Source organism: Geotrypetes seraphini, chromosome 19 (assembly GCF_902459505.1).
Source record: "Geotrypetes seraphini chromosome 19, aGeoSer1.1, whole genome shotgun sequence".
Lineage (NCBI taxonomy): Eukaryota > Metazoa > Chordata > Amphibia > Gymnophiona > Dermophiidae > Geotrypetes > Geotrypetes seraphini.
Genome location: NC_047102.1, coordinates 30215038 through 30241659, shown reverse-complemented (window position 1 = coordinate 30241659; position 26622 = coordinate 30215038). Strand labels below are relative to the sequence as shown.

Here is a 26622-nt window from a genome sequence, read left to right as displayed (position 1 = left end):
TGACTGGTCAGAACCAAAAGATGATCATAAATTCAACACTCATTGGTAACTTCGAGGTAGCATAGAAGCCCTTTCCTGACTAGAGAATGACACGGAGACAAATTTTTCCCTTTCCCCGCGGAAACTCATTTTCCTGTCCCATCCCCGCCCCATTCCTGCAACCTCCATCCTCATCTGCACAAGCCTCATACACTTTAAAATCCTAAATGTCCGAGGCTTGTGAGGTTTAAGGCAGAGCTTACAGGAATGGGACAGTGACAAAATTTCCCTGTCCCATCCCCACAAGTTTTGTCACTACAATAGAATGCTTGAGTACCTGATTGTAAAAACCGCTTAGAAAACCTTGATAGGCGGTATATAAAATCCTAATAAAACTTAAAAAAAACTTAGAATCCCTCAATGAGAGCCAAAAAAATTGCATGTTCAAATCACAAAATTCCTGGTTGGGAAAATAGATTCTTTCACTATGAAGTACAGAATCTTCTTATCCAGTATACTAAATAATATGAAATGAACTATGCCTATATGGAGCATTACTGTTTGAAACATCTAAAAATATAGCCTCATATGATAAGCCCAGATTTTAAGCACTGCAGTTATAAAATGGGAATGTTCTTTCAAAAATCTGTGCCTGTATTTAAATTGTTCTAAATAACTGAGTAGCGGAGACACTGTTATGGTAAGATTTATTATGTAATTGCTATGTAGGTGCTCTTCTTTAATCAAAAAGACATGGCCAAGTTTATTCTGGTAATAAATTTCTGATGTACTGAATATACTGGAAAGCAAACAGCCAAAAAGGAAAGGTACATAAATTTTCTAACTACCAAAAATGTAAGCAGGATGCTAGGAATTATTAGGGAAGAGATGGTAAGTAAGACCAAGAATATTATAATGCATCTGTATCGCTCCAAGGTATGACCTCACCTTAAATACTGTGTTCAATCCTGGGCACCATATCTCAAAAAAAGATATAGCAGAATTAGAAAAGGTTTAAAGAAGAGCAACCAAAATGATAAAGGGTATAGAACTGCTCTCATTTCAGGAAATGCTAAAGAGATTGCAGCTCTACAGATTGGAAAAGAGGCAGCTGAGGAGGGATACGATTGAGGTTTACAAAATCCTGAGTGATATAAAACAGGTAAAAGTGAATTGATTTTTTACTCTTTCAAAAATTAGAAAGACTAGGGGATACTCAATGAAGTTACATGGAAATACCTTTAAAACAAACAGACAAATATTTATTCACTGAATAGTTAAACTCTAACTCATTACAGAGGATGTAGTAACAGTGGTTAGCATAGATGGTTTTAAAAAAGGTTGGACAAGTTCCTGGAGGAAAAGTCCATAATCTACTATTGAGGCAGAACACAAAGGAAGCCACTGCTTGCCCTGGGATCATCAGTATATAATGTTGCTATTTAGAGTTTCTACCTGGAACGTGTGACCTGGATTGGCCACTGTTGGAAAACAGGATAGACTACTTATCTGACCCAGTATGGCTATTCTTATCTTCTTACCTTAGAAGTACTATTCTACAATAAAGGGTCATGCAGTGCATTACTACAATTATGAAACACATTAAATCCAGAGTAAAACAATTTTAATATACAGTGGTGCCTCACACAACGAACTTAATTGGTTCCAGGAGCAAGTTTGTTATGCGAAACGTTCGTTATGTGAAACGCGTTTTCCCATAAGAATACATGTAAAAAAAATAATTCGTTCTGCAGCATAAAATATGCTAAGATGACATAAAAAAAGATAAATTTTTGGTTATTATTTTTATTTAGATACATCTAAAAACATAATTGTTTTTTAAAACAACACACATTTTTTAAATTTAAAGACAGACTAAGTAGAGTCTAATTTTACAGTGAGAGAGGGCAGAGTCTCAGCGGCAAAAACTGGGACTTAACTGTTCATTTTTTTTTTTTTTCTACCGTGTTTCCCCGATAAGGCAGGGCCATCAAATAAGACAGCCCCCCCTTTTTAGAAAAAAATGTAAAATAAGGCACCCCCCCGCAAATAAGCCACCCACCGATACCTGCGCTTACCCGAATCGGGTGGTACGGTGGGTGACTCCGTGTGGTCCCTGGCACCCCCGACACGATCGGGGCAAGAGGGAGCCCAAGCCCTCTTGCCCCCCGACTCCCCGACACGATCGGGGCAAGAGGGAGCCCAAGCCCTCTTGCCCCCCCGACTCCCCGACACGATCGGGGCAAGAGGGAGCCCAAGCCCTCTTGCCCCCCCCCGACTCCCCGACACGATCGGGGCAAGAGGGAGCCCAAGCCCTCTTGCCCCCCGACTCCCCGACACGATCGGGGCAAGAGGGAGCCCAAGCCCTCTTGCCCCCCCGACTCCCCGACACGATCGGGGCAAGAGGGAGCCCAAGCCCTCTTGCCCCCCCGACTCCCCGACACGATCGGGGCAAGAGGGAGCCCAAGCCCTCTTGCCCCGCCGATTCCCCAACTCCCCGACAATATCGGGCCAGGAGGGAGCCCAAGTCCTCCTGGCCACGGCGACCCCCTAACCCCACCCTGCACTACATTACGGGCAGGAGGGATCCCAGGCCCTCCTGCCCTCGACGCAAACCCCCCCTCCCCCCAACGACCGCCCCCCCAAGAACCTCCGACCGCCCCCCCAGCCGACCCGCGACCCCCCTGGCCGACCCCCACGACACCCCCAACCCCCTTCCCCGTACCTTTCTGTAGTTGGCCGGACAGACGGGAGCCAAACCCGCCTGTCCGGCAGGCAGCCAACGACGGAATGAGGCCGGATTGGCCCATCCGTCCCAAAGCTCCGCCTACTGGTGGGGCCTAAGGCGCCTGGGCCAATCAGAATAGGCCCGGGAGCCTTAGGTCCCTCCTGGGGGCAGGGCCTGAGGCACATGGTCGGGTTGGGCCCATGTGCCTCAGGCCCCGCCCCCAGGAGGGACCTAAGGCTCCCGGACCTATTCTGATTGGCCCAGGCGCCTTAGGCCCCACCAGTAGGCGGAGCTTTGGGACGGATGGGCCAATCCGGCCTCATTCCGTCGTTGGCTGCCTGCCGGACAGGCGGGTTTGGCTCCTGTCTGTCCGGCCAACTACAGAAAGGTACGGGGAAGGGGGTTGGGGGTGTCGTGGGGGTCGGCCAGGGGGGTCGCGGGTCGGCTGGGGGGCGGTCGGAGGTTCTTGGGGGGGGCGGTCGTTGGGGGGAGGGGGGGTTTGCGTCGAGGGCAGGAGGGCCTGGGATCCCTCCTGCCCGTAATGTAGTGCAGGGTGGGGTTAGGGGGTCGCCGTGGCCAGGAGGACTTGGGCTCCCTCCTGGCCCGATCGTGTCGGGGAGTCGGGGGGGCAAGAGGGCTTGGGCTCCCTCTTGCCCCGATCGTGTCGGGGAGTCGGGGGGGCAAGAGGGCTTGAGCTCCCTCTTGCCCCGATCGTGTCGGGGAGTCGGGGGGGCAAGAGGGCTTGGGCTCCCTCTTGCCCCGATCGTGTCGGGGAGTCGGGGGGGCAAGAGGGCTTGAGCTCCCTCTTGCCCCGATCGTGTCGGGGAGTCGGGGGGGCAAGAGGGCTTGGGCTCCCTCTTGCCCCGATCGTGTCGGGGAGTCGGGGGGCAAGAGGGCTTGAGCTCCCTCTTGCCCCGATCGTGTCGGGGAGTCGGGGGGGCAAGAGGGAGCCAGGCGGAGAGAGGGCAGTTAAGCGCAGTGCCTGCGCGGAAGGATGCAGCTCGGGCGACTTCGTTGTGTGAAACGAAGTTCGTTGTACGAATCAAGACATAAAGTTCGTTGTGCGCAGCGTTCGCTGTGCGAGGCGTCCGTTATGCGAGGCACCACTGTAATGTAATGTCCAAGTAACCTTAGATAGTTACGGTTTAATCCCACTTTAAGACCTCAGCGGTGCAGGCTGTGTGTAGATTTCATTCACAGTTTCATTAGTACCAGTCTTCATCGATCTTTTTATAGTTTTTTTATATATATATTCTTTTATAACTTTATATTTGTATTATTTCTAAATACTCATCTCTTTCATGAAGCATAGCAGGAGTTCTTCATTCCAAAGGGCTTTATCAAGGTATTTCCCCTTAGTTATGCCGGTTCCATGAGTGCTATACCGTCAGTTTCCTCATGCCTTCGGCATGTCCCATTGAGCAGGTTACTTGTGATTTTTGATATAGATAATACAACCTTAGGAAAGTAACGTATCACTGCCTAATATATTTGTGCCTCTGTAATCTCTCCATACTGGAAAGAGAAGTCATGTTTCCAGGAGTCATAAAAACTCACATACATGCACGAATTATACTAGCTTATAAGGAAAAATTATGTTCTTATCTGTTAATTTTCTTTCCTTTAAACGCAGCAGATGAATCCAGAGACTAGTGGGATGTAGCAAAGCAATCCTCAATCTGGGTGGGAAGCAAACACCGCCTCTGCAATGACCGATGCGTCAAAGGCAGCCTCCGCACGTGCCGCTACATCCAACCGGTAATGCTTAGAAAAAGTATTCTTGGACGATCAAGTAGCCACACGACAAATTTCTTCCAAGGAAAAACCCCTGGACTCAGCCCATGAAGTAACCATCGTTCTGGTTGAATGGGCATGAAGATCCTCTGGCAACTGCTTCCCTGCCATCAAGTAAGTGGAATTAACCACCTCTCTGACCCAGCGGGCGATAGAAGCTTTAGACACCGCCACACCTTTGTTGAGTCCCGCGAATAAGACAAAAAGGTGATTAAACATCGATAGTCATTAGTAATCTGCAGATAGTGGAGAAGCATCCTATGGACATCGAGCTAACGTAGGGAAAGAAAACGCTTCTCCCAGTCCTCCTCCCAGAAGGAAGGGAGACTGGTTGATATAAAAGGATGATACCACCTTAGGAAGAAAAGATGGGAACTGTTTGAACCAACACTCCAGAATCTGCATGTGATCGAGGCCAGCAGCGTGCCTGATTTTAAGGCCAAATGGGATCGTCACATGGGATCTATTCACAGGGCGAAGGTAGGGGAGGGACATTAGGGTGGGCAGACTAGATGGGCCGTGACCCTTATCTGCCATCAATTTCCATGTTTCTATGTAATCCGTAATTCGCAAAACAGGATCTCTGCAGGACAATGCCTGCAACTCAGAAACTCGCTGTGCCAAAGCCATAGCCACTAGAAACACAGTTTTCAACGTCACATCCTTCAGAGTTGCATTAGACAAAAGCTCAAATGGGGCTTTCTGCACCCCCCCCCCCCTCCAAGAACCAACTTAAGACTCCACTCTGGACAGGGTCTCTTAACATGTGGACGAATATGCTGCACTCCTTTCAGGAAACAACTACATCAGACTGAGAAGCAAGGAAAGAGTGGAGACACCCTGCCCCTGTAACAAGCAGGGTTACCCCGGATATGGCCACCACTTAACTTTAAAGGAATTATATGCCAATCTCTTGACCACTCCATCCTGCAAAAAAGAAAGAATACGAGAAAGGGAAGCCTGGAAGGGCGAAATACCCTGAGAACCACATCAAGTATCGAAAACCCGCCAGACTCTAGCATAAGCCACCAGAGCATCTACTCTCATGAACTTAACCTCTCCAGCTCCTCCTGTGCCACTGGGTACAACTGCCGCATGGCCTTTGCCTCTTGGAGATCCGCCTCCGGCATGTCCCATTGAGCAGAAATAAATTCCTGCATGGCCTCGTGGACCAGAAATGACTTAGGTGGTTTTCTCATGCCTGCCATAAGAGGGTTCGCCGACCCTGTTACCTGCGGATCAACCTGAGAAATATTTAGATCTTGCAAAACCTTAGAAATGAAAGATAATTCCTCCTTATGGAAAAGGACAGGAGGAGATAGTGGATGCTGTGGATGAGCAAACTGGATGGGATGTTTGGCCTTTATTTGCCTTCATGTGTCTCTGTTTCTATCTATGGAACTTGTCTCCCTTGTCAAAACTTCTAAGTGACTCATGGTCACATTAATTGTGAACATAGGCACTCAGACTAATGGAGATTTCCAGTACTAACATCAGCCCAATCTCTGTGCTTATTTTAAAATATATCAATTTAAGTTTGTTATTGTTTTTTGAAAGATTACAGTACTATCCAAAAGAATCCAGAAATTGCTACTGTAAAATTTAATATCTGAAAAATGTATTGATGTTATTATGTATAGTGATGATTACAATATCATTTTAAGGGTGCTTATCTAAAATGAATCTTTAGTACCCAAGAAATTATCTCCTGCATCTTCTAAGTATAACTTTTTCCAGAAATCAGCTTAACATAACGATGAAATGCAACATCTTCCTCAAGGGGATTTATTAATCAAACTAAGCAAAAAGTACACTGCAATAACTACAATTAAATCCATTTTAAATCCCAAATATATTTTAAGACCTTTCATAAAGCTGAGGAATATATGAATGCAAAATTGTCAATAGGCTTTAATAATAAAGTTTAAAAAATGCATACCTAGTTCAGAAGAGCAAGGTGTTGTTGTCAAATAGCATGACACCTATTTGATAAATTCTTTTACACTAAGCAAACAGGACATAAAATTAATTTTACAGTGGTCACACATATTGATTATAATATTCTCCCTATTCTGTGGATAGTTATAACAGGGCTTCAGATTCTAAGTTTTGACTGGCATACACCGAGAGAGCACCCCCTCTCCTGATGTAAACACAATTCAAATAGGTGTTTTTGTACCCTCCCAAAAAAGTAATGAGCTGAAAAACAAAACACCTAAAAATCGAAGTCCTAATCATAAAGTGATTTAACACAACCTGTAGCCACTGTGCCCAAGGAGAATACAGTTTCTACTGAACATACCTATCACTTAAATTCATTGAATATTGTCATATATTACACTAGATTCATATCGAAGTTATGTCCTTACTAACCAAATTACTGATTTATGGATCTTTATTTTCAGCAGTTGTACAAGGAGACCAACCATATCGTTTTAACAAACACAGCAATGTTTTAAGTTTAATTTTCCTATTACAAATAAATGCACATGCAAAAAAGAATCACTATTTGGATATTCCTGGCCACTTGCTAGATTATATGTTGTCTCTTCAAATTAAATATGCACAAAAAATATTCCAGCGTGTATCCACTACTGTAGAGGAGTGAAGCACGAGATGGATATGTATTTATAAATGGAGAAAAGACCTCAGTTTCTTCCAGGGAAAGGAAAATTCACCTGGAGGACCTCTATGTCTGCCGTATTCAACTTCAAGCAGCATAGGAAAAAACATCCCTGGTCAAAAACTCCATTATAAAGTAAAATCTGAAAAACTGTTAATATAGTCCAGAAAATCACAAATCACTTATCTCTTCGATTCACTGTCCTCCAGGTGGAAATTGAATCCAAACAGTTCAAACGATTTCACCACATTAACTTTCTTCTAAACGTGGGAAAGGATATATTTGAGACTCCCGACAGGCCCTGTTTCGCTATTAGAACGCTGCATCAGGGGAGGTCTCTAAAACGATACAATATCACCATATAAGTATTCTTCAAGACATTTCAATGCACTAAAAAGAGTAACCCACAGCTACTTACATTGAAATATTGAGCTACCGCTTCACAGATTCTCGAAAAAGAAATGGCGGCCCGGCGTTCCAGGTAGGGTTTAAAAAGGAAGGTCATGCTGATCATTGAACCAATCATCATAGAGGGGCGTAGCCTCGTGAAACATTTTTTCAAAAAAAGGCACGCCATTCTATTTTGGTGTTTAAACCCGTAGGTATGTATGATTTTAATTTAAACACCCATTTTTGCTCACATTGTCGTAAAAATGTTCGAAAGTCACCACCTTTTTTCGAAGGAGATAGCTTTTCAATAATCCAGCATTGCATTTCTGTAAAGGAATGATTGTGGTTTAAACAATGCTGTACCATTGGTGCCTCAGATTTTTTTACTAGATTAGGACAATAGGCTTGAACAATATTCTCTTACAAGGTGCTGTTAATTGTTCACCCAAGGTGATGTTGTAGATCACCCTTTATACCTTGTAACTAAGATGTATCAATCAATCTTTATGGCCCTCAGAGATGCCACCCAGGGATCAATATGATCATATCCCTTGGCTTTACACACCCTATCGTCATCGGGTCAATATCAAATGTGAAAATGTAAACTTTTTTTCTTTTTTGCTTATTTTACTCGTATATATTAAACTCTTTTTGCTAATCTTAAAACAATAAATATGGCTAATGAGTTTAAGGTAGATACTTAGCTTCACCGGGATGGTTAGTAGCTGTTGGTAAGGGATACATATGCCAACATGTTTCACCCCTAAGAAGGGGGTTTCTTCAGGGCTACTATCCCTTTTATGTTAATTATACATGGCTGGCCACCCGATCTAAGTTTCTTTAAGATGCTTTAAGCATCCACTCTGGACAGGGTCTCTTAACATGTGGACGAATATGCTGCACTCCTTTCAGGAAACGAACTACATCAGACTGAGAAGCAAGGAAAGAGTGGAGACACCCTGCCCCTGTAACAAGCATCTTAAAGAAACTTAGATCGGGTGGCCAGCCGTGTATAATTAACATAAAAGGGATAGTAGCCCTGAAGAAACCCCCTTCTTAGGGGTGAAACATGTTGGCATATGTATCCCTTACCAACAGCTACTAACCATCCCGGTGAAGCTAAGTATCTACCTTAAACTCATTAGCCATATTTATTGTTTTAAGATTAGCAAAAAGAGTTTAATATATACGAGTAAAATAAGCAAAAAAGAAAAAAAGTTTACATCATTTTCACATTTGATATTGACCCGATGACGATAGGGTGTGTAAAGCCAAGGGATATGATCATATTGATCCCTGGGTGGCATCTCTGAGGGCCATAAAGATTGATTGATACATCTTAGTTACAGGGTATAAAGGGTGATCTACAACATCACCTTGGGTGATCAGATTTTTTTACAGCTTAAGCAAGATCTATGTTCGATTATACGGGTCTTGAACAAACGGGAAGTTTGTCCTATATAAATTTTTTTACAAGGGCATTGAATTGCATAGATAACTCCCCTAGAGTCACATGTCGTAGATGTTTTAAGTTTATACACTTTCTGGTCTACTGGGTTAATAAAGTGATCACAGTTTAACGTGATTTGACATATCGAGCAGTGCCCACATTGGACATGTCCAACCCTCTCATCACCATTCGTTGCTGTAGGGGGATCCAGGGTCCCTCTGCTTGTTGGACAGATGGTTTCTTGTAAGTTTCTATTTCGGGAGTAAGCTGTCAGTACTTTAATATCTCTAAAACAAGGGTGAGCAGCTAAACAGTTCCAATACTTCTTAATAACATTCCCAAATTTTCTTGCTTGTTGGGAATGACGTAGAACACAGACTAATTGATCTTGTTCTGGTTCAGATTCTGTATATTGCAATAAGTATTCTCTATGATTGTACAATGCTCTATTATATGATGATTTAATGCATCGCTCAGGATAACCACGATCCGCTAGTTTTTTGCCTAAAATATGCGCTTGTTCTTTAAATTCATGTTTAGTTGAACATAATCTACGATAGCGCAAAAACTGCGAATTAGGCAAACTTTCTTTTAGATGCTGAGGGTGGGAGCTAGAGAATTCTAGGAATGTATTCCTATCAGTATCTTTCCGGTGTACTGAAGTATGAAAAGAGCCCTCTTTAATCTCAACACGTACATCCAAGAAAGAGATGCATCGCAAATCAAAAGATAACGTGAATTTAATTGTAGGTATTCAAAAGATCTATAAACTTTTGTAGTTCCACGGGAGAATCTTCCCAGATGATGAAGATGTCATCTATATATCGACACCAAAGGGATACTTTAGAAAAAAATGTCGAATTATATACAAATCTCTCCTCAAAATCCGACATGAAAAGGTTTGCCAGAGAGGGAGCACATGTTGCACCCATTGCCGTCCCATGCAGTTGTTGATAAAAAGTATCTTGGAACATAAAATAATTTTTCTTGAGTGAAATAGTTAATAACTGGATCAAAAATTCAGTTGGTACTTGATGAGGACGTACTCGATGGTTCAAACAATCTTCTATGATCTGCAGTACTCGATCTTGAGGGATATTCGTATATAAGGATTGAATATCCAATGTTACTAGAATAGTATTCATCGTAGGATGATATTGGGCTAACATATTCAGGAAATGAGAAGTGTCTTGGGTGAATGACTTGGTTAGAGGAACTAATGGCTTCAAGAAGTAATCTATATACTGGTTCACTCGTTCTAATAGAGAGCCACATGCTGATACTATTGGACGCCCTGGTGGAGACGACATTTTTATGTATCTTAGGTAGTATATAAAAAAAGGGTATATTGGGATATATTGGAGTCAAAAATTTAAATTCATTCTGAGTTACAAAACCCATTTTCAAACCCTGTACTACTAAGTCAGATATTTCTTTCCTTAAGCTAACTGTCGGATCTTCTTGTAATCGAGTGTAAACCAGTTGATCTGAAAGCTGACACTGAATTTCAGATAGATATTTATCACGATCCAAAATCACTATCGCCCCACCCTTATCTGCACGTCTTACAATAATATCTTTATTTGATTGTAGCGAAAAGATAGCTTCCCGCTCTCCTCTTGTAGTATTCCATGTATACACAAATTTTTCTAACTCGATACGCTCAATTTCTTTTAGCACTAAATCTTTATAAAGTTGTATAGCTGGATCAGGGAAACCCGTAGGAACCCAAGTAGATTTTTGCCTCACAATAGATCTATCAATATATACATTCAGATCTTGAGCAAAATGTAATCGGAGTTGTAACTTCCGAAAAAATTTTTCTAACTGAAAAGGATCCTTAACTGAAAAGGATCTGATTTCGACTCAGGGACAAAGGTTAAACCTTTTGATAAAATATTAAGCTCATCTGAAGAGAGTGTATATTTGGATAGATTTACCACCACTGGCTGTTCTATTGTTGGGATCTTGTGTTGGGTCGAGTCCCACTCTGATAACGGCCTCTCGATCTTCTTTGGCCTCTGCATCTGCCTTGTTGTCCTCTTCCTAAAAAATGACTACCATCACTTCCTGAGGAGGAATTAGACGAGAGGTGAAAACGTACTGGAGGTTTATTAGACTCTTCTGATCCCTCAGTCGTGATTTTCATCCACCCATATACATACCCATCAAATAATCCCCTCCAGTACGTTTTCACCTCTCGTCTAATTCCTCCTCAGGAAGTGATGGTAGTCATTTTTTAGGAAGAGGACAACAAGGCAGACGCAGAGGCCAAAGAAGATCGAGAGGCCGTTATCAGAGTGGGACTCGACCCAACACAAGATCCCAACAATAGAACAGCCAGTGGTGGTAAATCTATCCAAATATACACTCTCTTCAGATGAGCTTAATATTTTATCAAAAGGTTTAACCTTTGTCCCTGAGTCGAAATCAGATCCTTTTCAGTTAAGGATCCTTTTCAGTTAGAAAAATTTTTTCGGAAGTTACAACTCCGATTACATTTTGCTCAAGATCTGAATGTATATATTGATAGATCTATTGTGAGGCAAAAATCTACTTGGGTTCCTACGGGTTTCCCTGATCCAGCTATACAACTTTATAAAGATTTAGTGCTAAAAGAAATTGAGCGTATCGAGTTAGAAAAATTTGTGTATACATGGAATACTACAAGAGGAGAGCGGGAAGCTATCTTTTCGCTACAATCAAATAAAGATATTATTGTAAGACGTGCAGATAAGGGTGGGGCGATAGTGATTTTGGATCGTGATAAATATCTATCTGAAATTCAGTGTCAGCTTTCAGATCAACTGGTTTACACTCGATTACAAGAAGATCCGACAGTTAGCTTAAGGAAAGAAATATCTGACTTAGTAGTACAGGGTTTGAAAATGGGTTTTGTAACTCAGAATGAATTTAAATTTTTGACTCCAATATATCCCAATATACCCTTTTTTTATATACTACCTAAGATACATAAAAATGTCGTCTCCACCAGGGCGTCCAATAGTATCAGCATGTGGCTCTCTATTAGAACGAGTGAACCAGTATATAGATTACTTCTTGAAGCCATTAGTTCCTCTAACCAAGTCATTCACCCAAGACACTTCTCATTTCCTGAATATGTTAGCCCAATATCATCCTACGATGAATACTATTCTAGTAACATTGGATATTCAATCCTTATATACGAATATCCCTCAAGATCGAGTACTGCAGATCATAGAAGATTGTTTGAACCATCGAGTACGTCCTCATCAAGTACCAACTGAATTTTTGATCCAGTTATTAACTATTTCACTCAAGAAAAATTATTTTATGTTCCAAGATACTTTTTATCAACAACTGCATGGGACGGCAATGGGTGCAACATGTGCTCCCTCTCTGGCAAACCTTTTCATGTCGGATTTTGAGGAGAGATTTGTATATAATTCGACATTTTTTTCTAAAGTATCCCTTTGGTGTCGATATATAGATGACATCTTCATCATCTGGGAAGATTCTCCCGTGGAACTACAAAAGTTTATAGATCTTTTGAATACCTACAATTAAATTCACGTTATCTTTTGATTTGCGATGCATCTCTTTCTTGGATGTACGTGTTGAGATTAAAGAGGGCTCTTTTCATACTTCAGTACACCGGAAAGATACTGATAGGAATACATTCCTAGAATTCTCTAGCTCCCACCCTCAGCATCTAAAAGAAAGTTTGCCTAATTCGCAGTTTTTGCGCTATCGTAGATTATGTTCAACTAAACATGAATTTAAAGAACAAGCGCATATTTTAGGCAAAAAACTAGCGGATCGTGGTTATCCTGAGCGATGCATTAAATCATCATATAATAGAGCATTGTACAATCATAGAGAATACTTATTGCAATATACAGAATCTGAACCAGAACAAGATCAATTAGTCTGTGTTCTACGTCATTCCCAACAAGCAAGAAAATTTGGGAATGTTATTAAGAAGTATTGGAACTGTTTAGCTGCTCACCCTTGTTTTAGAGATATTAAAGTACTGACAGCTTACTCCCGAAATAGAAACTTACAAGAAACCATCTGTCCAACAAGCAGAGGGACCCTGGATCCCCCTACAGCAACGAATGGTGATGAGAGGGTTGGACATGTCCAATGTGGGCACTGCTCGATATGTCAAATCACGTTAAACTGTGATCACTTTATTAACCCAGTAGACCAGAAAGTGTATAAACTTAAAACATCTACGACATGTGACTCTAGGGGAGTTATCTATGCAATTCAATGCCCTTGTAAAAAAATTTATATAGGACAAACTTCCCGTTTGTTCAAGACCCGTATAATCGAACATAGATCTTGCTTAAGCTGTAAAAAAATCTGATCACCCAAGGTGATGTTGTAGATCACCCTTTATACCCTGTAACTAAGATGTATCAATCAATCTTTATGGCCCTCAGAGATGCCACCCAGGGATCAATATGATCATATCCCTTGGCTTTACACACCCTATCGTCATCGGGTCAATATCAAATGTGAAAATGATGTAAACTTTTTTTCTTTTTTGCTTATTTTACTCGTATATATTAAACTCTTTTTGCTAATCTTAAAACAATAAATATGGCTAATGAGTTTAAGGTAGATACTTAGCTTCACCGGGATGGTTAGTAGCTGTTGGTAAGGGATACATATGCCAACATGTTTCACCCCTAAGAAGGGGGTTTCTTCAGGGCTACTATCCCTTTTATGTTAATTATACACGGCTGGCCACCCGATCTAAGTTTCTTTAAGATGCTTGTTACAGGGGCAGGGTGTCTCCACTCTTTCCTTGCTTCTCAGTCTGATGTAGTTCGTTTCCTGAAAGGAGTGCAGCATATTCGTCCACATGTTAAGAGACCCTGTCCAGAGTGGATGCTTAAAGCATCTTAAAGAAACTTAGATCGGGTGGCCAGCCATGTATAATTAACATAAAAGGGATAGTAGCCCTGAAGAAACCCCCTTCTTAGGGGTGAAACATGTTGGCATATGTATCCCTTACCAACAGCTACTAACCATCCCGGTGAAGCTAAGTATCTACCTTAAACTCATTAGCCATATTTATTGTTTTAAGATTAGCAAAAAGAGTTTAATATATACGAGTAAAATAAGCAAAAAAGAAAAAAAGTTTACATTTTCACATTTGATATTGACCCGATGACGATAGGGTGTGTAAAGCCAAGGGATATGATCATATTGATCCCTGGGTGGCATCTCTGAGGGCCATAAAGATTGATTGATACATCTTAGTTACAAGGTATAAAGGGTGATCTACAACATCACCTTGGGTGAACAATTAACAGCACCTTGTAAGAGAATATTGTTCAAGCCTATTGTCCTAATCTAGTAAAAAAATCTGAGGCACCAATGGTACAGCATTGTTTAAACCACAATCATTCCTTTACAGAAATGCAATGCTGGATTATTGAAAAGCTATCTCCTTCGAAAAAAGGTGGTGACTTTCGAACATTTTTACGACAATGTGAGCAAAAATGGGTGTTTAAATTAAAATCATACATACCTACGGGTTTAAACACCAAAATAGAATGGCGTGCCTTTTTTTGAAAAAATGTTTCACGAGGCTACGCCCCTCTATGATGATTGGTTCAATGATCAGCATGACCTTCCTTTTTAAACCCTACCTGGAACGCCGGGCCGCCATTTCTTTTTCGAGAATCTGTGAAGCGGTAGCTCAATATTTCAATGTAAGTAGCTGTGGGTTACTCTTTTTAGTGCATTGAAATGTCTTGAAGAATACTTATATGGTGATATTGTATCGTTTTAGAGACCTCCCCTGATGCAGCGTTCTAATAGCGAAACAGGGCCTGTCGGGAGTCTCAAATATATCCTTTCCCACGTTTAGAAGAAAGTTAATGTGGTGAAATCGTTTGAACTGTTTGGATTCAATTTCCACCTGGAGGACAGTGAATCGAAGAGATAAGTGATTTGTGATTTTCTGGACTGTATATTAACAGTTTTTCAGATTTTACTTTATAATGGAGTTTTTGACCAGGGATGTTTTTTCCTATGCTGCTTGAAGTTGAATACGGCAGACATAGAGGTCCTCCAGGTGAATTTTCCTTTCCCTGGAAGAAACTGAGGTCTTTTCTCCATTTATAAATACATATCCATCTCGTGCTTCACTCCTCTACAGTAGTGGATACACGCTGGAATATTTTTTGTGCATATTTATTATATTCCTCTTGCAGTTTTGGATTATTTTGTCTCTTCAAATTAATCACAAACTGCTTAAAAACTATTTAACAATAAAGTAAGCATTTCCTATCTTTTCAATCATACATACGTCTCATGGTAAGTATATACAGTGCTACACTCGCTATCAGAAGTAGAAACAGGCCAAGCAACTTAAGGCTCCCTTTACGAAGCTGCATTAGCGGTTTAACGCGCATCATAGCGCGCTCTAATTTGCTGGCTGCACTAGCCGCTACCGCCTCGTCTTGAGCAAGGGGTAGTTTGGGGTTAGCGCGCTAAAAAGGTGCGTGCAAAAAAAGCCGCTAACACGGCTTCGTAAAAGGAGCCCTTAGATACATAAATATGCACAACCGGGTTCCACATTTAAAATTTAAAAAAATTGTTTTCCATTTATTTAGAATGGCACATATTTTCACTATTTGTTCTCAACAAAGTGAAGTGAATATGCATTGCCCGAAAAAATAAATAAGTAAAAAATACACTACATGCTAAACCACAACTTAGTTCTATAATCTACGTCAGTGGTCTCAAACTCAAACCCTTTGCGGGGCCACATTTTGGAGTTGTAGGTACTTGGAGGGCCTTAGAAAAAATAGTTAATGTCTCATTAAAGAAATGACAATTTTGCATGAGGTAAAAACTCTTTATAGTTTATATATCTCTTTTCTTTTGGCTAAGTCTTAATAATAATATTGTCATTTATAGCTAAAGAGACATATGATCAAGAAACGGTTTTATTTTACTTTTGAGATTATGATAAACATACCGAGGGCCTCAAAACAGTATCTGGCGAGCCACATGTGGCCCCAGGGCCGCAAGTTTGAGACCACTGATCTACATCGTTCTTAGAACCTCCAAACCAGCATTGCTATTGCATGCTAATGCCATTCATATGCATTATTAGCTATATCCCACTGCATTAGGAATCTTTGCCTTAAGTAGGTTATGCAAAAGTTGGGTAGGTAAGTGAAATTTAATATTTGTGCTCATAATTAAATAAGGCACGCACCACCTAAACATCACATTTTAGAAATAAGTACAGAAAACAACAACTGCCACAAAACATACCTGTGGCAGCTATCACAAAAAGCAAATAGGATTATTTAGTAACTCTCAAAACATTTTTTTTAAGTTACTAGGTATCTAGCCTTAACAGTATGTCAAAAGGAATTACGCAATGAAAACCAAAACGTGGCCCAACCACTAGAAAAATGTATGCTTCCATTTACTAATAATAAAAAACACAAAACGCACATGTGTTTACATCAATAACTAAAAAAATCCTTTTGATATGATTATTTTGTTGACTGCTCAGTTGTATGTTCAATATTTCATGTACAAAAATAACGTGGCATTTGAGAGAGAGAAAAAAAAAAAAAAGATTGCACTCTAACTATTTTAATATAATAACCCGTTAAAGCCATTTCGCCCCCAAAAGGGGGAGAGGAACTATAAAGACATTACAAAGTTGTTAGGAGGGACATGCATGAAAGCAATTTTATCAATTTAAGACTTAATTTAAAATATGATTGTTACAATCTATAATAATGCAGTTAAACAGTATTTAAGCAGGTTACAGTAGAAATGCAGTCGTGAAAAAAAGGAGCTCTGGGAACAGATGACTATACAAAAGTGCAAAATATACAAGGCTACCGCGAGGAAAAAGAAAAAAACAAAAAGTTTGCATTTTTCCCACGAAGCTTCTTCCTGGATAGTGCTGCAGCTCTACACTATCCTGCGAACTTCAGACGTGCACATGTGCAACAATACCTGCTTGCAATTGAAAGCCACAAGCGAATGACAGCCCCCCAGCTTTTGTCATTGCCCCCACCTCGAAATGTAGGAATGCAAAGTAGAAACCAAAGCATCCACTTGCGTTACACTTCAAGATCTGAAAGAGACCTTCGCCATAAGAGTGGATCGCCAAACAAAGCTTCAGAATCCTCTTTCCAAACGCGACAAATCAAACAGAAAATGACAACCGCTACTTTTTGTCATTCAAATACCTTCTTTCCTTCATGCAACCATCAACTGGTCCTATCGATAATCAAGAAAATCAACTGAAATCCTGCGGCGCTCTAAAACCGGTATTTCTTTCTCTCTTATACCCTTCCAGTTTCTACTTGTACCATCTTAGAAGGCAGCCGGCTCTAGCAATGAACAAAGTGCGGTAGGAAAGGACCGTAGAAAGACTAGCAATTTACTGCACTTTATTTTGAAAATTAAATCACGTTTTTCATCATAAGGCCAATGCAAAAAAAAACAACCGGCGTATCACATTAGAAGTTTACTTAAGCTTTCCTTTGTTTAAATACAATTGGTAAATCATAAACACTGCATAGGATGCACTAAAAACTATACAATGATTACATTAAACAGTCATTTACTGCCATCCTCATCTTAATTATTAATACATATGATGATGTGATTTCTTTTTTTTTTTGGTTCAAAATTTTTATTATTTTATATTATAAAACAATAAGAAAAGTTATACAACAACTTTAACATAGGTATGACAAGTTATACAGGTATAATAAGTACACAGGTATAATATCGATACCTGAGCATTTGATAATATGATTAACACTTTATGCACTATAAGTATGATAGTGGGGCAATATAAACTGGCATCGCCAGGAAGAATTAGGAATGTCACAGTAGCATATTATAGAGAAAAACTAGCAAGGGCAACATCGATCTATCATTGGGCAGTTTCATGGCATTAATCCAAAGCAAAGGAGTGAGTCTGATCAGAGGGAAATAACTGAGCTAAGGGAGAAGTCGGATGTGATTTACAGTAACTAATGATTGGGTCCCATATAAGCAGAAATTTGTGCCTTCATATTGTAAAATAATGCAGACTAGATTCCACCATGCAACCAATGAAAGTTGGTCAGGATGTTTCCAATCATTTAATATGGTTTTGATAGTTATCATAATGAGAGATTGGAAGAGAGCGATATGATGTTTAGACAGAGTAGAGTTAGAGCAAACTCACCCAAAAGTATTTTCACTAAAGATATAGTTTCCTTAATTGGTAAAATTTGGATATGATGGGACAGTAATATATGGTGTGGTCAAGAGTCCCAACGTCCAATTTGCAGGACTTCTGAGGACCATTTAGAATGCGATCATTTAACTCCCTGGATGTGTACTTTACGTCCCCAAGTCACTACTTTGCGCTCTCTTTTGGGACCTACCTGCTCCCGGGATATGCAAGGCAGAGAAGGTCTCCGTGGCATTTTCACGCTGCCGTAGCAGCTGCTCGAAGTTTCTCCCAGAGACACGCAGCTGGATCTGCGGCGGGGTCTGATCACGGGCACCTTCTCCTCCGCCGCCGCCGCCGGCCTGGGGTGGCCCTCCTTGGCCGGAAACAGGCGATCGAAGCCGTGCGCCGAGAGGGAGCCGGCCACGCCGACCAGGCAGGCGCAGAGCGGCCGCGCGGCCCGGGGCAGGGCGCGCAGGCCGGCGAACGACACGAGCCAGACGACGCTGGCGAACACCAGCACCAGGACGCTGTGGCGGAGCTTGAGGGCGCGCGCCAGGGTGAGCGAGCCCGCGCCGCTGAGCACCACCAGCAGCCGGGCCACCATTTGCGCCTGCTGCGGCTCCTCCTCGCCCCACTGCAAGAGCTGCACGGCCGCGAAGTCGCCCAGGTAGCAGCACACGGGCAGCGCGCTGAGCCAGAGCGCGCCGCGGTCCCTCTTGCCCCGCGTCAGGCCGAAGGTCAGGAAGAAGAAGGCGCAGCCGATGCTGAACAAAGGGCAGAGCGAGTGCGAGAAGCCCAGCAGGAAGGCGTGCGCGGCGGCCCCGCTGGCCGGGCGCCCGGAGAGCAGCAGCAGCAGCGAGGCGAGCAGGACGGCGAGCGCCCCGGCGCACGAGCGGAGCCGGCCGGGCGCGCAGAGGTGGAGCAGCGCGCGCCGCCGGGGGTCCCGCCGGAGAGGGGTGACGCAGCCCTTGACATAGCCGTTCCTGAAGCCCTCGGCGCCCTCCGGCGCTTTCATTTTGCGCTCTTCCCGCAGAGCCGTGGTTTCAAGCCGGCCCTCCGCCTCTCGTGCTCCTTCATGCCCTCTCCCTCCCACCCCCGACCTGCTCGGGCAGCCGGGGTCCTCGGTCACCGAGCGCGGCCCGGCATGTGGGCGAAGCGGGGGGAGAAAGTGAAATCTGCGAGTCCGCGTGCTTCCCCTCTCCCTCTTTTTTTTTTTTCCTTTCTTTTCGGGTTGTCTTTTTCGCTCTTTCAAGAACTCGAAACTCTCTGCCGCCTCCCAGCAGCCGCAGCGGTTACTACGAACAGTTAAAGTCGGTCACAGGCGCCGGAGCGCGTGCGCCACACCGCCGTCACGGGGTCCTCGGCTCGCTTGGAGTGCGCGCGCGCGCGCGGCAACTAAGACCCTTCCACCGGCTGCTCGCGCGCCAGCGTTTGCTTCGGCGCTGGTCCAGGTTGCAGGGAACTATAGTGATTCCCAGGCATCAACATTTTTAAATCACTGGGAGGGCCAAGTATAATGTAAATGACCCCGCCTTCATAAATATTAGGGGTGCCCACTAGTGTTCCCTCTAAAGCTGTGCACACAAGGGACAAAGCCAGCCCTCCAATTTTCAGGGATGCCCTGGAGTGGACCTGGAGGGGGGTTCCAACACATTCCTCCCTCCCAGCTGCATACTGAGGGAAGGAGGTGCCTATCACCATTGACCCCCCCCCCCCGCACTCTTCTCCTGCGGCCAACCCCATATTCCTATCCTGCCACATGCCCCCTCCAGATGACTACCAACAGAAAGCAGCATCACTAATCTGCTTCTCGCACCAGCCTGGGATCTCCCTCTGGCATCACTTCCTAGTCCCGCAACCACAAAGTGACGTCAGGAGAGTTGAGACTGGTGCCAGTGGCGTAGTAAAGGGAGGCAGGGGAAGGCCAGTCCACCTGAGGCGCAGTCTTCCTAAGGGCGTGGTACCTCTCCCCCCCCCCCCCACCGCCCTCAAAGCTCATTTTGCCATGCACGCGCCCCTTACGTTCCCCATAACCTTTTTTTACTGCCCCGGTGCGAGGTTGCTGCCACCGTCAGAATGGGCGCTCTCTCTGACATCACTTCTGGGACCCGTGCCTAGGAAATTACATCAAAGGGTGAGCTGACACCAATGTGGGCATGCTCCTCACGCCAGAAGAAATTAAAAAGATATGGGGAAAGGGAAGGGGGCGTATAGGGGAGTACAACTAGTTCTTATGAACAGTTTAGAAAACAACTGAAAACTTTCCTCTTCTCAAAATTCCTGAATTAATCGCCTTTATTGCACCACTTTTATAAACTTTTGTAAACAGCATTGTTGGACCCAAACTCTGGAATGCTGTGTCTACACCTCTTCATGCAATATTCAGCTTCGGATATTTTAAAAAGCAGTTTAAAACCATTCTGTTTTTGTGTACCTATGGGATCTTCTAACCACCTTGGACCAATTTTTGCATTGTAATTGGCTGTCCATTGTCTACTGTCTTAAATTACTGCTATGTGTGTCCTTTGTAATCTGCCTAGAACTTTCCGTCCTGTTCCTGCGAGCTCTGTCCCTGTCCCATTCCTGCAAGTTTTATCTTCATCTGCAAAAGCCTCAAACATTTTAAAATCATAAGTGTTCGAGGCTTGTGCGGTTAAGGCAGAGCTTGCTGGAACGGGACAGGGACAGAATGGGAATATTGAGATCCCAAAGGAACAGGGACAAATTTCATTATCTACTTGTTCCCATGTCATTATCTACTTTGGATAGTGCCGAATATAAAAAGAATAAGGGACAGGAAGAGATAGTCAATAACATGGATGGACAGGCTGGATAGACCATATGGTCATTTTTTTATGGTTCTATGTTTGCATTCTGATGTGTTCCTGGCCCTTGCCTGGTCTTGTGCTTTGTCTTCTTGCATTTACTATGACTGACTTCCTGAATCCAAGTTGACCTTAGCTTCATTCTGGCTCCATTTTTGCTTTGCCTGGACTCATTTTGACTGCTTCTCAGATATTGACCCTGGCCTGCTCATTTGTTCTTTATAAACTTTGTTTTGGACTTCTGCTAAGCATTCCTAGCCCATAACCGTATTCTTAACAGACTGGAATATTTTTCTGGGTAGCTTTCAGTAAAATGTTGTATGTTATTCATTTACAGCTGTGAACAGAAATTTTGATGGTATTTTCATATCCGTGATTTAGCGGTGCCAAAGACTGCACCAAGTGCATTAGATTTAGAAATAACCTTACATCAGTGGAATTTGTTCATAATTTAGGCATCATGTATGATGCTCTGTCTGAGCTCAGTAATCTGTCAAAACAATTGAAAAGGAAAAAAATGTTACATTGCCAGAAGCTCACTCACTGTTGTCAAGTCTGGCCCAAGTTTCTCCAGGCCATTTCCCAAAGAAACTGCCAAACTTGCCCATAACACATCAGTTGAAAAAATTTATCAAAACCGATGCAAAATAACTTGAGAAACAGCTAGAGCTTCCAAAATTGCAGCCACTGATTATGTTTTACTGGATGAAAATTATCTTAGGCATAGATTATATTTTAGGTCCTGCAGTGTAGCTCCAATTACACTTCTCCCTCCATATTTGCGACTTCGGCACTTGTGGCTTTGGTTATTCTCGGTTTTTGCCTTGATGGCTCTGCCCCCCAAATTATGTCATCCTGGAGTGTCAGTTTCAATTGTATGAGGTCTGTTCAAAAAGTTCCAGGCCAGTTTGACTTGTGAACCAATGGGAAGTTCTTTTGAGACACGCTAGGCAGCATTGAGTAGCTTAAACCTCATGAGTAACCTCTTTTTTTCGTCTCCAAGCTTCAGCAGAGTTTGTGAAAGTGTGTTTTCATGATCGGCTATTTTTCATCATGTGCGACCTCAATAAGCAGTCCTACAGCATGAAGTTCTGTTTTAAATTGGGTAAGATTGCTACAGAAACTTATGAAATGTTGAAAGTGGCTTATGGGGAGCATGTCACGAGTCATGGAAGGTGTTTTGAATGGTATTCACACTTCAAAAGTGGTCATGAATCAACGGAAGACGATTTGCCAACTGGAAGACCATCAACGTCAACTAATGATGATCATGTTGTGCACCCTAATCAGCAATTAACTGTTAGAGAATAGGCAGAGGAATGCAACATCTCCACTGGTTCATGCCACAACATTCTAACAGAAAAGTTAGGGATGTCTCGTGTTGTAACAAAGTTTGTTCCACGGTTTATATCCGACAACAAGAAGAATAACCGCGTCATGATCTGTCAGAATCTTCTTGAGCAGGCAAATGAAAACTGCTGACTTGTTTCCTAAACTTAAATCTGCACTGAAAGGAAAGCGATTTGACACCATTGAAGACATAAAGTAAAATTTGACGCCACAACTTTTAGCAATTCCTGAATATGCATTCAAGGAATGTTTCCAGAAGTGGAAATGATGTTGGGAAAAGTGTATATGTAGGGAAGGGGACCAATGAAATAAGTTGTAAGATTGTTTAATAGATTTTTATTAAATCAGTCCTGGAACTTTTTGAACGGACCTCGTATTGCTAAGGTGTATAAGTACAATGCAAGAACTGCAATAGCTAGTTTGTTTTTAAAAACAATTGCAAATCACAACTATAAGTTTTATTAGCGATTATTTGCGGGGGCTATATCTAAAACCCACAAATATAATAGGAAAAAGTTATTTGCGTTTTTTGTATTCATGGGCCGTCTTTGAACATATCTCCTGCAAATATAGAGGGAGACATGGCAGTGAAAAATAAATGCAATGTCTTTTTAATAAACTCAGGGGTCTTTAAGCAGGTTAAGCACTTTGGTGGCAATTCTATAAATTGGCACCAATAGTAGGGCACCCCAATGCCATGCACTTGGCTCCAGTTCTATAAAGGTGCCAAGATTCTATTATAGAATCTGAGTGTAAGTCAGAATTGGCTTGCCTAAAGTTAAGAACCAACAGTTATGCCAAGTCAATGGAAGTTGTAACTGTTGACACCTAATTGTTCCCTGAAGTGCACTTAACTTCTAGTATTAAGAACTTAAGAATAGCCTTACTGGGTCAGACCAATGGTCCATCAAGCCCAGTATCCCATCTTCACGGAGGCCAATCCAAGTCACAAGTACAGTACCTGACAAAAACCCAAATAGTAGCAGCCCTAATGTTCAATTAAAGTAGGCTTTAGGCAGACTTTATAGAATAAAGCCCTATGTCCACAAAAATATTTTTTTACAAATCAAAAAAATGAAGAGATCCTTTTACTAAGCTCTAATGTTTGCTTACTACAGATAAATGTCACTACCATGGGGTGTGCTCAGGCATCCTGTTTTTGGTGACCTCCTTGCATTTCTACAGGTGAGAGGGGGTTTGGAGCTGGGAAGGACATCCTAGCCCACGGGAGCTCTCTGGAGCTGCCCCGTTTGCCCAGGTTTATTCAAAGCAGTTTATAGTATATACAGGTACTTATTATGTACCTAGGTCAATGGAGGATTAAGTGACTTGCCCAGGGTCACAAGGAGCAGCTTTGGATTTGATCTCACAACCTCAGAGTACTGAGGCAGCTGCTCTACCACCAGGCCACTCCTCACCTCTAAGTTGCAAATGATGTGATCACATCACAGTATTCCTACAAAACTTCACTGCTACCGGTTAGTACAGGGCTAAATTTAAAACTCTATCTCTGATCTTCAGGGCTCTTAAAGGAAATGAGCCAGAGGACTTGAAGAACAGGATCAGCCTCTATGCACCTCCAAGGTCAAAAAAGGAGTATCCCTAACCACACCCTCTCCAAAGAAAATCACACATTGTAACATCCGCCAGCGAGCCTTCTCTGGAGTAGTCTTAATATTCTGGAATTAAATCCCAGAAAGGCTTTGCCTATTGCAAGACTCTCTGCTTCAGGAAGTAGGTGAAAGCCCAACTCTTCCCCCAAGCCTTCAATGGAAGAAACAACTACCGTATTTATTCAAATAAGGAATAAGATATGACACATGCACTTTTTCTAACCCTATATGCAATTTTTTTCTTGTTAGTCACTCTTATCTTCTGTCTAAACTTCTGTTACTCTGTCTATGGAGCTCATTAAAAAAAAAAAAAGAAAAAGTGTCAAAAGTGACAGATGGGCATTTTTGTTGCAAAACCCTTCCAATTTGCTATTTTCAAAACCTATTTTCTAGATCGATATCCATGCTGTTCATCTGCACTTTGTTTAAATCTCAAGGGGGGATGTTAGAGGTGTGGTGTGGGCAGGACTAGGGCAGGCTTATGACTTGGATGTTTTTTTCTGCCATAATCAAACGTAAGAATACATGTAGGGCACAGTTTGGATTTTGGAGGCTAGACCTGTTTTAATAATGAATAATTGACCAGATAACCACTGGAGAGATGTGAGCATGACTTCCCCCCCCCCCCATTCCCCTGCAGTGCCTTATCCCCTCCCACCTACCCCCCAAAGATGTAAATGAAACAGTAAATACCTGCCTATATGCCAGCTGCAGATATCATGGCCAGTCCTATTAGAGCAGCAAGCAGGTGTCTGGAGTAGCCTGGTCAGTGCAGTGGACTGCAGAGAAGAGAACCCAGACCTATATCCCACTCTATTACACCTGTGGTGGAGGGTGTTTGGTACTGGATTTTTGTGCGTTTTCTGTAAAACCTTCAAACTCGAATTCAAACGTCGTATCAAAAATGCCCTTCCACACGCCCAATCTCTGCTTACTCCCTGTGCTATCTATAAAGATGTTTTAATGTGTGTTTTGTTGACATTATAAGCAGCATATTATGCCATGTGTACTATTATTTATTGATTTTTACTACCATACTCTGGTAGATTTCTGCTGCGGCCCGGAGCACTAAGGCCCTGATTCTGCAAAGTGCACCTAAAGTTAGGCATGGTATAGACATCCTTGGTAGGCATAGTTTGCAGAATCGTGGTGCTCATCCAAATTTTTAGGCGTCCTTTACAGAATCGTGTTTTAGGTGGAAGTTAGACGTCCAACCAATGACCTTAATATTATAATTCTGACGTTATTAGAATGGTGAATTTATGCTATGTTTCATTATAATTGTAAAATATTTGCACCATACCATTTTTGGGGGGTAATCTTTTTAATCTTTTCATTGATTTCTTTTCTGTCTAATCTAATATTTGTGTGTCGCGCACACCTAAACAGGCTGTCAAATGTATTGAGTTGGATTTGACCTAGGAACATCAGTGTAGAAGGCTGCAGGTTTAACCACTATGCTACAGAGTGAGCTAACAAGCTGAATAGCAATTGTCAAACTAGGTCTTATAGGCATTGTAAGAAGGTCTACTTTTGAGCGTAGTTTGGGCTTCCGATAGATGCGAGTTCTGTGGACGGGACAAAGGCATCCTTTCGATGTTTCCAATGCGATCTGTTAAATAGGTTTCTGGGTTTTTATCTTTGCTTTATTAAGCTCAAAATACATTTAATAAGCCCCCACATAAACAGGGCACATCAATACAGATATATTGCATGCAAAATCTTCTATTTTTCTGGGCAAACAGCAATGGTATTTGCTAACTACAGGAAAAGATCCATTAACTGAAGCACAGCATATGAAATAAAACACAGCTTTATATTTCCTGCCAAAAAGCACCCTTACATAACATCTACTTTTACCTAGCTTCATATTGCCTGGCACTGAATATCTGGGACTAATTTTGCCCATGGAAGTTAGCACTCAAAATGCCAGCATAAGCGGCTTTGCCTAAATGTTGGTGCATAAATACCCACTTATACTGTAGTACATAACAGTTTATTTATAAACTGCAGGACCGTGAAGTTCTATGCGATTTACAATGATTTAAAAAAAAAAAAATGTTACAAATTGAGTAGAGATAACAAAGTCAGAGATTGGTGAATAACAGGTTTAGAGATCAATTGTTGTGGGAGATTGTGCAGTTCAGCTATCAAAGTACTTCAGGAACAGATAAGTTTTTAGGTGTTTCCTAAATTCCCCATAGTTATTAGCATGCATAAGTCATTGTTCCAGATCTTTTCCCCATAATGCAGCTTGATAAGAGAAAAGATGTTGATGATGTTTTTTAAATTTACATCCTCTAACTCAGGGATCTCGAAGTCCCTCCTTGAGGGCCGCAATCCAGTCGGGTTTTCAGGATTTCCCCAATGCATATGCATTGAAAGCAGTGCATGCACCTAGATCTCATGCATATGCATTGGGGAAATCCTGAAAACCCGACTGGATTGTGGCCCTCAAGGAGGGATTTTGAGACCCCTGCTCTAACTGGGGGCGAGACAAACTTCAGGTGGGAGCTTCTCTTATGTCTATTGGTTAAGAAAGAGAAAAAGTCAATTATATATTTGGGTGCTAGACCGAATAGTACCTTGAAGCAAAAAACAGCCTGATTTGAACTTGGCACGTGCTTCCAGCGGCAATAGTAATTCTATGTGGAATTGCAGA

The 26622-nt window shown here is 42.2% G+C and overlaps 2 protein-coding genes across 2 annotated transcripts in view; one reads left to right on the top strand and one right to left on the bottom strand.

Moving 5' to 3' along the window:
• PDE3B (phosphodiesterase 3B) overlaps positions 1 to 19771 on the bottom strand; it is a 170965-nt gene extending 151194 nt beyond the window's left edge. Inside the window, exon 1 of the mRNA XM_033928190.1 lies at positions 18384 to 19771. Coding sequence (XP_033784081.1) covers positions 18384 to 19187 — 804 coding nt within the window. The 5' untranslated portion in view covers positions 19188 to 19771. The remainder of the gene's footprint in view (positions 1 to 18383) is intronic.
• Positions 17095 to 26622, top strand: part of PSMA1 (proteasome 20S subunit alpha 1) — a 50030-nt gene continuing 40502 nt past the window's right edge. The window contains exon 1 of the mRNA XM_033928192.1: positions 17095 to 17270. Coding sequence (XP_033784083.1) covers positions 17202 to 17270 — 69 coding nt within the window. The 5' untranslated portion in view covers positions 17095 to 17201. The remainder of the gene's footprint in view (positions 17271 to 26622) is intronic.